A 17,358-nucleotide genomic window follows, 5' to 3' on the forward strand; every position below is an offset into this window, starting at 1 on the left:
GAAATGGATCTGAAAGAGAGTCGGAAAGTTAATGATTGATCTAGGTGACCGGAGATGATGAGGAGTTTGTCGGGAGTGGTCGTTGAGCATGACGAGGATGAGAAAGAGAGGATAGTCTTAGCTAGTCCCATGGTTATTGGGGGGTCTCGCTAAGACCTCTTAGTGAAGGGTTTTGTCCATGCTAGTCCCCTTTAGTCTCATTAATGTTAGTCCCAGCATGGAACAAACACAGTATTGGACTAATAGCTAGTCCAGTCCAGTCCAGTCCAGTCCAACCTAGTGAGGGCAAACAAACGCCCCCTTAATGTATTGCAATCACGTGGACTAAATGGAGGCGCACCTTGATTGGGGGAAGGGTGGGATGCATCTTCTGGCAATCTGATGCAATGCATGAGATTTTAGGATCAGGAATTCAGCATCAAGATATCATATTTATATATAAAAAAAAAATTTAACAAAGGACCAATAGCGGTACTAAATAGTTATTTATTAGAGCGATTGAGAATTATTAAGATTAAATCCAGATTATAATTCATCTAAAAGTTTTCCGCAATTACCTTGCAAAACGCACCAGATTATTAAGGGCAGCAGATCAAGTTCGAAACGACACCGTTTCAACCAATGAAAGAAATTTGGTAACGGAGCCTCTCTTGTCTATCACCGAGTCACTGACCCCCCTACCCACCACTTTCCAAACCATGGCGTCGCCGCCCTGCTCCGAAACGCCGTCGTCTCCTTCTCCTTCTTCCTCAGAAACAGACTGGGGAACTACAGTCTCAGACAAAGTCTTGTCACTCTACAACTCTCTTCCCAAGAAAGGCAAGCCTCAGGGCCGCGAAGTCACCGTCTTGGCCGCTTTCCTCGTCTCCTCCCCTTCTCAAGGTCCTTCCCTAAACCCCTCCTTTTCTTTTCGCGAATTCAAGTTTCCTGCATTTTCCTGGACACCAAACAGTGCTTTAAGTAACCGTGCTCAATTGCCTCAGAACTTGAAGTCGTCGCATTCGGAACTGGGACCAAATGCATCGGGCGGTCACTGAGGAGTCCCCACGGCGATGTCGTCAATGATTCCCACGCCGAGATTATAGCTCGAAGAGCTTTACTCAGGTTTTTGCTTTTCCTCAAATTTATTATTTTTTACCATATTAATTTCGTTTGTATATTTAATTAATGTTTAGTTGCTAATTTATAGAAAATGCTTCATGTTACAAGAAATACATCAAAATTATTCGTGTGCAAGATTATAAGAATACAGTGGAACATTGTGCTAATAATATGTTCTGCTGGTTTTGTATGCTTAGCTGAAAAGTTACCATTTTTAGGGGGAATCTGCATTTACCCTTGTTCTTAACTATATTTGGTTAACTATATATGTACCTGATGTTTGTGATGTATGATGTTTTTTCGTATATGTGGGTTTGGTGGACCTAGGCTCCTCTATGCACAGATTCAGTGTCTTGCTCAAATGTATAGTGAGCAAAGTGATAACAACGGAAGCACGCAGTTTCAAAATGGCGATGCCAAAAACTTGATTTTTGAATTGGGCCCGGATGGTGATGGCGAAAGAAAATACTCAATGAAGAAGAATTGGAATTTGCATTTGTACATATCACAACTACCATGTAATTTTCTGTTCATAACTAAGGAGAATAACATATACTTTTTATTTCTTTCTCTTGTTTTTGCTCTAATTAGATTGTTAACTTATGTCAGGAGGTACCTCAGTTGCAGTTGTTTATGGTTCTTGCAGGTGGGGTTGCTTCTCCGAGTTCACTGTTGTCTCCTCCAAAAATTATTGGATCAAGAGAACGGGGTTCATCTTTGTACGAGCTTAACACTTCCATCGCAGAAGAGGTTCTGCCAAAGACTAATGGTAGTGGAATTAGAACTATTCTCTACTTTGTTTCCATTTCTTACCCCTAATGTGGTGGGTTGAGTATTTCAATAGTTGTTTCTCACCGTATCTTTTTTGGAAAAGAATCGTCCCTTGACACGAGTCTCAGAGTCATGGAGCATTTGTATGTTACTTCATTTTCAGGTGATGCTTCACAACTGGTTGGCTCAGTACAAAGAAAGCCTGGTCGTGGTGATACAACATTATCAGTTAGTTGCTCTGACAAGATAGCCCGCTGGAATGTTGTTGGAGTTCAAGGTTTGTCATTTGATCTATCATGTAGCCAATGTAGTCATTCATTCAGTCAATCCTGGATTGTGACACTTTGTTGTAAAATGCATGCTTGACTGGCCACTCCTAATTGTAATTGTAAATAAGTTGACGAGGTCATTTCATATTCTTATTTCAGGTGCCCTGCTGTCATTCTTTCTAAAACCTGTGTACCTTTCTTCCATTACCGTTGGACAATCCCCTAACAGCTCAGAAACCGTTCTCGTGGTTGATTACTTGAAAAAAGCGTTGCATGATCGCATCCTACCATTATCAAATGAGCTGATGAGTCCCTTTCAAGTGAAGCAGGTCTGTGAAATGTGTACTTTGTGATATTATACAGAAGGTTATCACATGTGTATGCTAATGCTACTGGCAGCCACTTCTATGGGCAGCTCCAACACCACCAAAGGAGTTTCAGCATTCTGAGACAGCTTTGACCACTTTAACATGCGGGTATTTTGTTATCTAATCTGAGCAATTATTTGGTCAGTACTAATTTTATGATGCTTTACGTTTTTGGTACATGATGCTCTAATGCTTTAAATCACAGGTATTCGATATGTTGGAATAAATCTGGTCTGCATGAAGTAATTCTTGGAACCTCTGGAAGAAAGCAAGGAACCGCTGCCAAGGGGCACGTTATCCATCTACTGAGTCATTATTATGCAAGTAGGGTGATAAGTATGATACAACCTTTATTTAGAAAGCCATCGATTAGCATTTTCATATTGTCTCATTGTTTGACAGAAAGCGGCTTTTGGAGATTTTCTTGTCCCTAAGACAGGAATGCCCTACCAAAATCCCTGTGAATGAGATTTCGTACCGGGAAATCAAGGTATGGTGAATACTACAGATACCAATTTGCAGACTTCTTTTTATTATATTTTATTGATCTAGGTGATAACATAGTTGTAAGAATATTATCACAATGTGATAACTAATGTTCATGACAGTAAATGATCTACCAGCTAAGTAGCACAAGTGGCTTATTTTCATCAACAGTTAGAGGTCTTTGTGCTTAAACTGACAAACGTACTTCAAAATATGTATAGAAAATATAGGAATTTTTTTATTTGTGTGTAACCGAAATTTTTTTCGTTGCTTGTTTAGTAAAATGATTGTCCTACATAATTTCAGATATCTGTAGACGTCACGTTATGCTCAACATCTTTTAGTACAAAGTTCATGAATTACTTATGCAACTATTACACGTATATTTATATTGTGGGACAGCCAGAAAATAGAGAAAGAAAATGAAGTGGTTCGTTATTAACTTGTAGCAAGGTGTGAATAACTGGATAACACTTTTTTTGAACCATCAGCTAATTTCAACTGGTTAACTTATGCAGGAAAGGGCGCAGGAATACAATTTGACCTCAAAATTTCTAAAAACAAGACATCCCTTTAGTAATTGGCCATTGAAACCACCACATTTTGAGGCATTCTCAGCCATGGTACAGTAAGGTCAGTGCATATTGAAAATCAATAGTGGTCTGTCATCTGAGTATACTAGTCTTTGTGGCCGAGTGAATTTCGCACTAATTAGGGTTTTTCAGGATATCACTGTGGTTAGATATTGATAGCTTCTGCACTTCACGGGCGTAATATAGATGGAGTGCTTTGTGTTAACCAACAGAGGAGCGGCCATTGCATCACCCGTCGCTGCTTTTAAATGACCGATCTGCACATCCTCGCCTCTTGAAACATGTCGATAGTAGGCTCGCAGTAATGCTTAGGTTCTATTGCTTACTACTGCCAATTGTGTGAATGCTTCTGCCTGCAGCTGCTGCGCAACTTTTTTCATGAACTTTTTATTGTGGCCCTTGATGAGAGTTCCTCTTCTGGTTTTAAACTTTTATTTTATCTGTTAGAATGACTATTTGAACAGACGAAAAATTAGCGGAACCTAAGAATATTATGTTGAGCTTTTAATCTGTAGTTTGTGCTGTTCTAATTCTGTCAATACAACACTATCTCCTTATAATTACAGCTTTGCCCGCATTTAGTTGTCAACATTTATTATTAATGATAGCGTTTTTAACCTTGATTGGGATTAGGAGGGCAAAAAAGCAATGATTTTGCACTAAATAGGGAATTTTTTTACCGGTCTTATGAACTTATACACATTTTTCAAACTAAATCACGCGCTTTCCATATGACTTTTGTTTGTGGGTCCCTTCTCTATCAAAGAGATGGTAAAAATGGTGATACAACTAGATGATAATAGTAGTGTTTTCTATGTGTTCCATAGGCTAAGACTTGTAATTTCATGTCCTAGGCTGGAATGAAGAGATTTGAACTTAAAATCCAAAGCAACTATGCTGATTAATACGTACTTAGAGTTTTATCGTTATTTGCACACGACCATTTAGTGACTGACAGTCTTCACTTTGTTGGATCCAAGTAAGGTTTTATCCTTCATTTTAGCTAAACAACACTCTCTTAAAGTTGACAGGAAATTTGAAACACGTTCTAACAATATTTTCTTCAAATCTCCAATATGAAAAATGCCAAGATAAACTTAAGTTTTACACCGATACAGCAGAGGAATGTATCAATCAAATTAAGTTTTAGATCTGAATACATAGCTGACCTGAAAAATAAAGTAATTAATAATTAATTTAAAATAACTCACACGACTAGGAAAATTGGAAGATAGATCATATGACAAAGTGATGGATCAATGCTCTACAGGAATGTTTAGAGTGCCCGGCCTTTTATGATATCCAAGCTCATCTCACTAGGATCTGTTGCCTGCAACTCCACTTGAATGCCTTCCAACTCCCTCTTGAATCTGTCCTTGGAGCTTGCATAAAGCATCTTACTTCTGACCCTTGATGTATCAGGTGCCCTATATATGTACATCCACGAGAAGCAATAAAATGGTCTATAGCTTGCATTAATCAATTCTAGTAGTTTTTCTTTACTTCGAAGGACTTTGATTGTCAACAATGCACAGGTGTTTGAAGAGAAAGTTTCTCTTATTAGATATCTCTGGCATGCTACGCTAGCGAATTGATATCGCTCAGAGCCTTACGTTCTACCAATTCTTCTTAATTAACTTTTGGCCTATCATATATACATGATATATATATATATATATATATATATATATATGTCGTTTAATAAGAGAACATCTTTGATTATGTTGTGTTATATGCGCAAAAAAATAAATAAATAATGAACCATACATATATAACACAAGCAACTTAATTAAAATCAATTTGTATACTTTTGTTTGAAAGGAAATAGCCAATTTATATAATTACTAACCATGCAATGAAGAATATTTTGCTTTTCTGGCAGTTCTCATTGGTTGTAAAATCAAAATCATAAACGGCATAGCGGCACTCATCGGCAGGCAAGGAGGCACTGAAATCATCGTAGCTTTCATCAGGACCTCCAAGCTTCTCTACAATCACCTGTTGTATCTTCTCCTCGATCTTGAACACAATAAATCGGAAATTTCTCTTCGCTTTTAGTTCCAAGAATTTGAGCTTACAATCATCGTGCACAGCCATTCCAGACGCCGCGTTTGCCTACCCATCAATGTCACCGAAAAGTATAATGTGATCATAAAATTAAAACAGTCTAACCACATAACATGTCAGGCCATCTAGTGGTCATAAAACAGTTCAACAACATAACATGTCAATGCTATCTGGCGAGAGACGCATGCTCAAAGTGTTACACATCCCAAACACCATGATGATTGGAAAACAAGGTAGCACAGGAGAACAGTTCCGTAGCATCAAATTCGAAGGTAGAAATAGACTCGAAATGTTATATGATCATAAATATTAAGAAAACAAATGATAATTAAACTCAGATTACTACATTAGTAACTCAATCCGATAACATTTATGATTTAATCACGTATGCATTTTCATAATTATGATAGATTCTCCCTCATCCTATATCTTCACAGACAAATAAAAAAACTTGTAGCTAGAGAGGAGAATGAGGCATGCTTACCATGGTGCTCCTCTATAGAAGATGAACCTTGTGGAATGAGAAAAAGAAAATGCAGTAAAAAGAGATAGATGCGACAGATTTGCAAAAATCTCTGATTTTGATAACTACATGAGAAAGTGAGTTTGGAAGGAAAAGAAAGGCAGGGGAGGAGAGATTTTTGTGGGAGAAAATGGGGGTTGGTATTTTCTTGGGATTTTTTTTTAATCTTAATTAGTTAGGCTGATTACGTCAAATAGTTGCCACGTTAAGGGGAGCATTTGGATGTCTTTTTGGCCAATAATTAAATGTGATTAAGATTTTGTAATCAAAGGGGTACATTGTTTGGGCGTTTTGACCATGTTTTCATCTCCCATATTAAGATTTCCCAAACCTTGGTCTTCCATGTACTTCGCAATTCAGTTATGTTGTTAGAGGTGGCCACTATGGGGATCCAACTAGGGTTTGAAACTGCATGACTTATTAACTTTAAGTTTAAGGCGCTTGCATATGACACCCATTTCATGTGGGGGCTATGAGGATGTGTAATGTTCTCGTGAGAAGCTTTGTATGTACTTAGGAAAAGTTGGGGTACTTTTTAAATTATCGATTAGTTTTATGATGAAATTATATATTTTTATAGGGTAATTTTGAATGTGGTCCCTATTTATTAACATTTTTTGATTGGAAACATGTTGATTTTCGGTTTTTTAATTGAAGTCTCTGAAATTAATGCAATAATACATTTCTATGTAGGTTATTATAATTTGTAAATTAAAATTTGATATTTGTAGTTATTTATATTAATGAGATTTTAAATAAAATCCATAATTTGTTGAAAATGTTTAAAAAATATATACTTAAATAAACCCATGATTTGTCATTACTTGTATTAATGACATTTTACATACGAAAAATTAATAATTTTTATACGATACATTTTACATATAAAAAGTTGGTACATTTTATACAAAATAAAGGTGATACATTTTATATAATGCGTACATTTCATATAAAACAAAAAAAAAAAAAACAATGGGTATATTTTACACGAAAAAAAGAGATGGTACTTACAAAAACAAATGGGTACATTTTACATATAACAAAGTGGTATGTTTTTAAAGACAAATAGGTACATTATTAATAAATTATGGGTACAAATAAAAGGTCAAAAAATATGAATACAAATAAACGTTTGAAAAATATGGACACAAAAAGAAATTAATATATGGGTACAAACTAAAACTAAATAGAAAATTGACACAATTTGAATAAAGGGTTGCAAATTAAAATGGGTACCAAATAAAAATAAAGATATATGATACAAAATTTAGCCATAAATATAAATATATCAAATGTAACATTTCTAACACTAAATGAATAATTTATAATTAAAATTTAATTATCTTGATATGTAAAATATTTTATTATTGAAATAATTAATGATGTTTACTAAAACCAAGGACCTTGATTAAAAATTAAAAAGGAATAAGGTTTCATTCAATGGAGTTTAAAAAGAGGGATGAAAACCTAATTTCTCCATTTTTATATCAGAGCAGATTGCTATACGTGTAAAGTCCAGTGCCTACACACATGAACGTCACTTAATTATGTGTTGTCTATGTGTTGGCTTAAGCGTGATATGTTATAAACTAGCACTCATATTAAACCCTTTTATTGACAATTGTAGTAAAGATGTAAGTAGGCATCGTTCTAGGCCGGGAATTAGGAGGGATTGCTAATCTACTTAAAACTGACTCAAAAACATAAAACTAAGCTTAAAAACACTTAACTAGACTCAAAGAACTCAAAACAAACTAAAGAGACTCAAAACAGCACAAAATAATCAAATAGACTCAAACTAGACACTAAAGGTTGATTTGGACGAAAATTGATTTTAACTTGACTCAAAACACTTAAAAGCACAAGTTTGGACAGATTCTAACTAATTTGACACAACAAAGTAAAGGGGATTGGGTTTTTGACGAATTTAAAACTTAAACAAACAAATTGCAGAAACTAAGTAAAGGGATACTAATTTGGGTGAATTGATGGGTGATATGCTAGCTAGAGGGTTCTTCTCCACACATGACACATATGCATACAAATCGATTTTCAATTATTATTCCAATAAACAATGAACCTCAACGCCCCAGATTAATCGTGAACAACACTAATTAACCCTCAAATTTTTCTTAAGTCATTAAATTGGATGGAATACGCATCGGCAACCAAATTATTCTTCAATAGTTCCTTACATGAACAACATAATAGAGATACAATCAAAGATCATTAAGCTTTGTGAAAATCATAAGCATTGACAAGGCATTCGTAACTATGTAAAGCATGATACTCTTGCCAGGAATTTACTTAACACGATTGTGACTAGCAACCTCCACTACTTGCAAATATAAGTTCATAACGATTAGGTGAAAATGCCTTATATTTTAGCATCAAATTCATGCATGCAAACTAAGTAGGCGTCCTTAATCAACATACAAGAATAAGTTATCAATCAAGCAGTTAAGGAAATTTCATTCATGATTGATGAAACAATAATTGGATGAAATCAATTCATATCACATATATGTTCATGGCTTTGAATTCTCCTCTAGCCAAAATGAAATTAGTTCCTCATATTCGCACTTAAACAAAGAAAACTTAAATTAAACATTGAAAACAAAAGATAGAATACACCTAAGAACGTTCCAACAATCCAAAACTTGAATGGCAAGCATGGCTCCAAGGGTCTTCTCTCTTTTCTCCTTGAAAAGTTGCAGCACAAGGTGTGTGTGTGTATGAAATTGGGTGATGGTGTGAGATTGATAGGTGGTGCGGCTTGTGTGTGTGAGGGATGGATGGCTGAATGAATGAATGGTTTCTCTTTTCTTGTGGCAGAATGTATTTATTTTAGGGAGAAAAGCATGGCATTAATTAAATGTTTTGGGAAAGATTTGGACCCCAAATCCTCAAGGAAAAAAAGGTAATTAAATTAGAATCCAAGAGAGAAAAGGATAACAAGGGTGCGGCAAGGAAAAGAAAAGGGGAAAGGTGGTATCTTGCACGGCAAGGGAAAGGGAAATGGCAAAGTGGTGTGGCAAGGAATGGGAAATAGTAAAAGGTCTTCTAGAATCATTATTTAAGGATCCTAAAATAATTAGGGATCCTCCTTGCAGCTGGAACCTAGGTAGTGAAGGATTAGGATTGACTAAGTCAAAATAAGGAAGTTTGACTCATGTTTCCTTCTTTCTTGTTGATTTCTAGCCCTTCTTGAATTAATTTCTTCAACCCTTTAGCATATTCCTAGCCCTTCTTGAACTTCAATTTCGTCCATCCACCCTGCTCCATGCATGTGCGATCCATTCCAAGCCCAAAACTGCTCCAAATTGTCTTTTCTTGCCACTTTAGCCAATTGAACATACAAACACATGAAAATAGCTTAAATCACTATAATAAATAGAAACTAACAACATAAATGCAAGAAAACAAGCTAACTAAGTCACATAAATATGCTCCTATCAAAGCGTCACCACACATGAGAAGACGTGTGAGAATGTATAATGTGGTCTCACATCGAAAAGTTAAGAAACCTTACATATACTTATAAAGAGTTGGAATAAGGAGTTAGACTAGCTATTCCCCTATTGATAATTGGCTTACTGTGAAACCTCAATTTCTTACGGTTTGTGTTAAAACCACTCAATTTCTTTAAGGGCTTGTGTTAGAACCAAACAAGCTACGAATTGATCATAGAATTGAAGACCAGTTCCCATCGTGTGTGTACATGTTATTTTTTTCCAAATAGTCCAACACATTGTAATATTACATGGTCAATAAAAACCTCACGTTTGGAGAATGTATTTTGACAAAATTAAGATCTTGGTTGACAATCTAAGATTATAATATATCATATTTGAGTGTAAAATTTACTCATGAGTCATGACATACATGGACATGTATGATTTACCTTTCTTAATATTACTGGGTTTTCAATATGAATTATGTGTCACAAACTCAAGATATAAGTTCATTTGTTTTATAACTAGTGAAGTTAAAAGAGGCACTATGTACATCTCGCGGATATACTAATTAGGCCAAGAAGAACAATATTGTCCCCAGTTTGACATTACTACCTCACACGAAATATGCAGATTTTTTACTTTCTTCTTGAGCAAGGCAGCTACAAGGATAGGTGCTCTACAAAATACATAAAAAAGATGGAGACGAATACGGGATACAAGAAACAAGTGGCATGCATTCTTCAGCTTGTCTCCCGCAAGCAAAATTCTTGAATCTGTCACTACTATTTACAATGTTTAGATTTAACCTATAGTCATATGATTCTCATGGATTTTTTTTTCTCTCTCTACGTAGATTGAAAGTTAATTACAAGCTCACCCAAAGATCAATGGAAGCCCAAAATCTTAGCTTAAAAATTGTTCAGGTTTCAGCCCACCTTAAAATTTAATCAAAGTTGGGCAATGTCTAGCAAAGTCCGTATGGATGAGTTTCAACTTTCAAGGAATCGCACTAGCAAAATGATCAACTTTAGAAAGTGAAGCTTGTGGTATGCATGATTGTCACTTTCATGAAATTAATATAATAAGAGATCAACCTTTTCTAAACGCATTTTAATTATTAAGATGCAGTCTGCGGATGCCTAATTTTCGATTATCAAATCCAGATACCTCCATAATCCATATAGGTGATGTATGTTAAGGCTAATAAACTATTTTTATGGTAGTTAATTGTGTTGTGTCATTTTAATACTTGCAAATATTGCTGCTCACACGATAATAATTAATATACAATCAGACATTGTTATTATTTTCTTGTGGATAATGTGCTCATATTGGAATTTTCTAGAGAAGTGGTAACGTTGCAATGCTTTGTGCTCACCATTAGAAAGATTTTTGCGATCTTTCTGCAGGCCCCTGTTGATAGACTTAAACCAAATATTCCTTCACATTTTCTTTATGTACAACTAGTAGATAAGTACAAAGTGCTTGTGGAGTTTGACTAGATGGCAATATTTTATTAAAAAATGTGTTGTAAAAATTTTTATGGTTAAATTCTATATAAATTACTGAAAGGTTGAAAGTGCTATTTTCTCATCTTTTTGTTGAAAATTGTGGATCAAATAGTTGGTCTCACGATACATGAGTAATAACCTAATATTATGATTTATGCTTAAGTTGATTCGAAGTCTTTGAAGATAAACTCCATATATACCTAAATTACACTAAAAAAAATTGTTCATTTTCAACCAGCTCTTCATCTTATACTAATTTTTTAACAGATAACGACATTAAATTCATTAATCTCAAGTTTGGGTGCAGAAGGTGAAGTCACCCGACTAAACCAGGTATTGCTTATTGCTTTTCTTAAAAAAAAAAAAAAAAAATGGTTTTCAAATTGAATCCTACTTTATTTGTTAAAAAAGAAGTTAAAAACAGTATTAATACATAATACACATCGATATTTCAAGTTTCAACAATACCATTATGAAGATATTGGATTTTTTTTATTTTTTTATTTTAAAGATCAACAAGGATGTGTACCACCAGCATATATAATTAAGCTTTATATATATATATATATATATATATATATTTGAAAGCAAAACACATTTTCCTCTCAAGCGTATGAATATTTTCCAACACAGAGAAGGTGAAACATAAGGAGCTTTTTCTCTCACTCTCTCTCTCTCTCTCTCAATAAAATATTTTTTGATGGGATTATGACATGTAAGAAATGTTAGAGTGAGATGTTAAGGGGCCAATTTATTTTTGTCATGAAGAATCTGAACGCTGCTAGCAGTCAACAACATAGGAACAAAATGTGCCTTCCAAATTATCCACTGCGCGTGGATTATGTGGTGTCTATTCTTGGGGACTCATAGTTATGTATTTAATTATAGAAAAACTATTGAAAAAAAGCTTGAAAATTTTGAATTTTAACGAAAAAGACAAACTAAAAAGTAAAATAAATAGTATCATGATTGACTTTTTAATGTTAAAATGTAATTTTTCGTTGAAATAAACAGTATGGAAAGCTTTTCATTAAAGTTCGCTTTAATTATATATGCATGCGTCAGGAAGAAAGCTACTAAGGAATATTCCCCCCAAAGTCCCCATTTATAACTTTTGTGTGGGATAAGCAATATTTATCCATACATCAACGTCCAAAACAAACAAATTTCTTTTCCACATAATCAAAGCTCTGGTCAGAAGCTTAAACTCTTCAGATATTTCTTTGTTCATTGAAATAAAACGGTGAGAGTAGAGAGCTGTTACAATTAATATAAAGATGCATGATTTATTAATGAAACTAAAGATACTCATACCTCTATAGTCTTTACGTTTAATTTAACTTAGGGGAACGTTGCAGATTTTGGCACAAGTATAGTTGTTCACAACAGTTTATTCCAGTTTGTTGAGTTTTCCACTTAATTTCTATTTTGGTTGTTTATTTTTTCTTCCCTAAAATGATCTTAAAAGGTGACCTAGAAGATAAACGCTTCTCATCATTAGCCAAATTGAAAGATAACAACGTCTTAAAAATACAAAAGTCGCTTATAGCCTAACTTCTATCATTCCCTAAACCTCTCATGAATTTAAGAATTAATCCAACGCTTTCCCAAATCGAGTCAGGTTATTTACTATTGTAATGTTTCTTCTCCTTGTATAAAATTCTAATCTCAACATATCCCAAATTTGTGCAAAGATAAAAATTTGAAAGAGGGTTTTATTGCACGACATCGCTTCATTTAGTCAAAGAGTTTTTTTTTTTTTTTTGGACATATATATCCTTTTCAATGTAGTTTCGCTTACTTTTCTTCTCCTAAAACAGTTTCTCCATTAAAAAGGCGTGATTCTCTCGTGGTTGAATTAGCCAAGGGGATGACTTTAAAGAATAACAAGTCTTGTTTTGTTGGCACGTCCAACTTGGATCCCTAATAATCTGCAAGACCGCAATTTGTTGAATGTTAGGTATATATACTTATCAAAATCTTTTAATTTTTAATAAATTCGGAATAATGGACAAATTGACTATAATTTATCCTTAATTTCTGTGATAAGGCATTACCTAACCACGTTGGTCGCATCACTTACATGCAACATATGCATGCTTCAGTTTGCAGCAAAACACAGTTGATGTTGCCAAGTCATCTGGCACATATGCTTCAAATTCTACGTGACAGTGGTAACGATAATGATAATCATGCGGACTTCCATTGTACTTGTGATGATTCATTTTTTTTCTTTTTTTTCTGACTATATACGTTTGAGTGAGAGATTTCCAAATGCTAAAGTTGAAAGCCAAGCCAGAATTCAAGTTTTGGGCATGGTTAATAAATTTGTGTATTATACATGTACGATTATGTACATATTTTTTATTTTTATTTTTAACTATCGTTTTCCTTACACCTATTAATATTCTTTAAATTTTATGTTATTTACAACTCCAACGCGCATAATAAATGCCTTATACACGTACATAGTTTTTATGTTTAAAACACATTATTTTCATCTATTTTTAATAATACATATAAAATTTACGTATTTTCAACATATTATTCAATAAATAATATTTTAATTAAATAAATATTAAAATTTAAAAAAATGGCCAAAGTTTTCAAAATCTGTTTTTAGCAAAGTTTCCGAAGACATACATATTTTGCTCGAACTGTAACCACTCCGTATTATTCTGATCATGGTTCCGAATCCTTTAGGTTTGTTGATAACTATCAATGCCTCAAAAATTTAGGCCAAGAGATACACTACAAAAATTTTAGATTTGAGATTTAGAAATGTACTTTATAATCATTCAAATGTATGTAAGAGGGATTTTGCAAATGCCAGATAGCATCATTAAGAGACAGGTTGTTTGTTTTTTTTGGGAAATACTTCAAAATTGGACAATTTCTTAATATTGGACAAAAATAGGACAAACCGATAATGCATAAGCAATGTACACCATGCATAAAACTTAAATTACTAAAATACCCACTTGTAAATGGGTTATGTCCTCCCATTTTTTGATCTCCCTCTCTCTCTACTCTTTGTCTCCCTTCCTCTCTTTCTTCTCTCACTTTCTTCCTCACGCACTCTCTCTCCCCTTCTCACTGTTCACACACGGTGCACTCTCATCCCGACCAACACCGTCCAAATCGAAGCCACCACCAATTTCATCTCGTCCTCATGAGTCCAAAACACCTAGCCTTGTCATGAATCTCATCCCCGCTCGTTGTGATCGAAACTCAAGCATGTGGCGAGTTTTCCAGCCATTTTTCGGCAACATGGCAAACAACTGAGGCTTGAGACCACCACCCCTAGACTTGCATTGAGGGTGGGAACAAAACCCAATCATTAAATGCTGGTGTTTTATTGGATGAATTTTTTAAGATTTGCTCACTGTATATACACGACATGCACATGATATACTCACAAATCTGAGCCAACCCAAAAATCCAGAGCTCACAACCCTCTTTTTGAAATAAAAAAATAATGTCATCACCTGTGACGTCATCACCATATACACTAAATGAACACCACATGCATATGATATGCACAGAACTCGAGATCGAGCAACGAGCTGTTTTTCACATTAATAAGAAACTTTAACGGCAACCTATTGGTATAGTGGATACAATTAAAATTGTTACGTATATAAGATTACAATGGCAGTTTGAAATGTCTTGTTACATATATCAATCACCGCTTAACCGTGCAAGTGGAAAACATGATACTCGTTGTTGTTATTTCATGAACACGCATGATCCTTAACGTCCTCTAATCTTTTTCTTAATTTTTTTTTTTTTTTTTTGGTGAGGCCAACTAGGTTGTAGTCATACTCACTAAATTCCGGGCCACAAAATACATGCATCATAACTAGTGAACATTCCCGCTTTTCATGTTAATATGTAGCCTTGCACACTACATGCACATTATGGAAACATTTTCACAAATTTCTGCAATTGGACACTTGAACCAGAAATTGTTCCTTCCCAGTCTTGTAGCACGTCAAAACTTGAAATTTATTCCACAACACATAGGCCCCAACATGAAACACAAACCCTAATTTAACTTCTAAGTTTTTGAGTTGGTTTAATTTGTGAGCATATCATATGCATGTCGTGTACATACAGTGAGCAAATCCTGAAAAATTCATCCAACAAAAAACCAGCATTTAATGACTAGGCTTTGTTCCCACCCTTGACGCGAGTCTAGTGGTGGTGGTCTCGAGCCTTGGTTGTTTGTTGTGTTGCTAGAAAATGGCCAAAAAACTCGCGGCTTGCTTGAGTTTCGATCCCGACGATTGGGGATGAGATTCGTGACAAGGCTAGGTGTTTTGGACTTGTGAGGACGAAATGAAATTGATGGTGGCTTCGATTTGGACAGTGTTGTCGGGATGACTGTGCACCGTGTGTGCACAGTGAGAAAGGAAAGAGAGTGTGTGAGGGAGAAAGTGAGAGAAGAGAAAGGGAGGGAGGGAGAGAGAGTAGAGAGAGAAATCAGAAAATGGGAAGAAATAACTCATTTATATACAAGGGTAATTAAGTCATTTCAAGGTGTAGGAAAAATCCTATTTATGTTCGATTGTTTGTGCATGGCGCGTGCATGTTGTGTGCATATTCGAAATGTCCTATTTTTGTCCCAAGATTATGAAATTGTCTTATTTCTGGGTATTTCCCTTTTTTTATTACCTTCAAAACTAATAAACAACCAAGACATGATGTATAAACTTAGAGCATCTCTAACAATACTAGCTAAATTAATCACCATGGGGTGCTCTAATAGTTAGGGATAAATTCCAGGCCCATATCTCACATAAAACGTCTTGTGATTGGTTCATGGCACTGATAAATCACACTATGGTGGTCAAAGAGGGACTGAAATGCACATGTGAGTTTTCTAGGCCCACGGAAAGGTGAAATGCCATGACGAACTCACCAGCTGATTCTTTTTTTATATAAATAATATGAAACTCAGAATTATGAGCGTAAGACTGGAAGGAACAATATTAGCTACATTTTTGTTATTGTGGCTAGCCAAATAACTTGAATGTTGATTTGCATTTTTTTTTTATCAAAGTAGCCTATTTTTTCTTTTGAGCAAATGATATTATTTACACTAAGGAGGGATGAGGTGAACTTAGTCTCACAATTGACTAGTATTAATGTAGTTCAAATTCGCTTTTAATAAGAATCAAATCTATGATATTTTAGTTACAAATAAAAATAAATATCACTGAGTTGGAGTGAGTTGGGATATTTAGATATGCTCGAGTGAGTTGGTCAAACAAAACACAAAAATTCAATGAAAAAAAAGGAGACGCTGTAGTTGGAGGCCACGTGGTGCACGCAACCGGCGAGTGCAGAGATTGTCCTTTAAGAGCACTCCCACCGTAGCAAATTGCTCGGGGGACAGTGTCCAAAACAAAGGCCCGAGGGCCGGTGGCAGGCCTCCAGCGTGAGGAAGCCCGAGGGAAGGGGGAGGCCCGAGCAAAGGGCCTGTGAGGGATTGCCAGCCCTTGAGCCCGAGGTGGGAGTGACGCAAGGCTGACGCCAGGGTGGCGTCAGCGTATTATTTAATTTTTTTTGTGTCAGGCGCGTGCACCCCACCCGCGCGTGGGGGTGCGTCCCGACACATTAATCAGAAAAAAAGGGTTTTGTCAGTTACCGTTGGGAAGCCACGTGGCTTCCCACGGTGCGTTAGATCCTAACGGTCACTTAATGTGGACCGTTAGATCTCAACGGTAAAAAAAAAAAAAAAGTGACAGATTTAATATCCACCGTTCGATCTGAGATCAACGGTGGATATTAAAATGCTTTAAAAATTAAAAAATAAATGAAAAAATAGTTTAAAAAATTTGAAAAGTTACCGTTGTGACACGTGGCACAATCTGGAGCGTTGGAATTCAAATTTTTTTATATCCAACGGCAGAGATTAATTAATTGAATAAAAATTTAAAAAAAAGTGTAAAAAATTCAAAAAAATTCAAAAAAATATCTGAAAAATCTGAAAAAAATTGTAAAAAAAATTGTTTTTACTTTTCTATAAATACCTTCTCATTATCATCTACCTTCACAACAATTTCATATTTTCTCAACTACTTTCAATCACATTCCTTTCTTTGTCTCAAAGTTTGAATCCATTTTTTTTCAACAAAATGACCACTGGTGCAGGTACGAATTGGTCGCTTATTGAAGATGTTGCGTTGTGTACTAGCTGGGTTGA

At 35.1% G+C, this 17,358-nt stretch overlaps 2 protein-coding genes across 2 annotated transcripts; one reads left to right on the forward strand and one right to left on the reverse strand.

Annotated features, from left to right (window-relative positions):
- The first annotated feature begins 567 nt into the window (after positions 1 to 567).
- Positions 568 to 4,148, forward strand: LOC103938654 (tRNA-specific adenosine deaminase TAD1). Its single transcript, XM_048564984.1, is given in 12 exon segments — positions 568 to 882; positions 984 to 1,104; positions 1,429 to 1,619; positions 1,748 to 1,870; positions 2,036 to 2,149; positions 2,301 to 2,470; positions 2,541 to 2,617; positions 2,715 to 2,797; positions 2,800 to 2,833; positions 2,912 to 2,999; positions 3,514 to 3,628; positions 3,738 to 4,148. Coding segments are annotated over 11 exon segments (1,299 nt in total). The 5' UTR covers positions 568 to 698; the 3' UTR covers position 3,628; positions 3,738 to 4,148.
- Positions 4,149 to 4,695: 547 nt separating this feature from the next.
- LOC103938655 (actin-depolymerizing factor 1) lies at positions 4,696 to 5,697 on the reverse strand. The gene is made up of 2 exons (XM_009348683.3): positions 5,438 to 5,697; positions 4,696 to 5,015 (listed from the first exon to the last, which is right to left on the reverse strand). The coding sequence occupies exons 1-2, from the start codon at positions 5,683 to 5,685 to the stop codon at positions 4,865 to 4,867; spliced, it is 399 nt and encodes a 132-aa protein (XP_009346958.3). The 5' UTR covers positions 5,686 to 5,697; the 3' UTR covers positions 4,696 to 4,864.
- Positions 5,698 to 17,358: the final 11,661 nt, after the last annotated feature.

Source organism: the organism of the source record quoted next, unplaced genomic scaffold, assembly GCF_019419815.1.
Source record: "Pyrus x bretschneideri cultivar Hongxiangsu unplaced genomic scaffold, Pyrus_bretschneideri_v1 Contig4, whole genome shotgun sequence".
Lineage (NCBI taxonomy): Eukaryota > Viridiplantae > Streptophyta > Magnoliopsida > Rosales > Rosaceae > Pyrus > Pyrus x bretschneideri.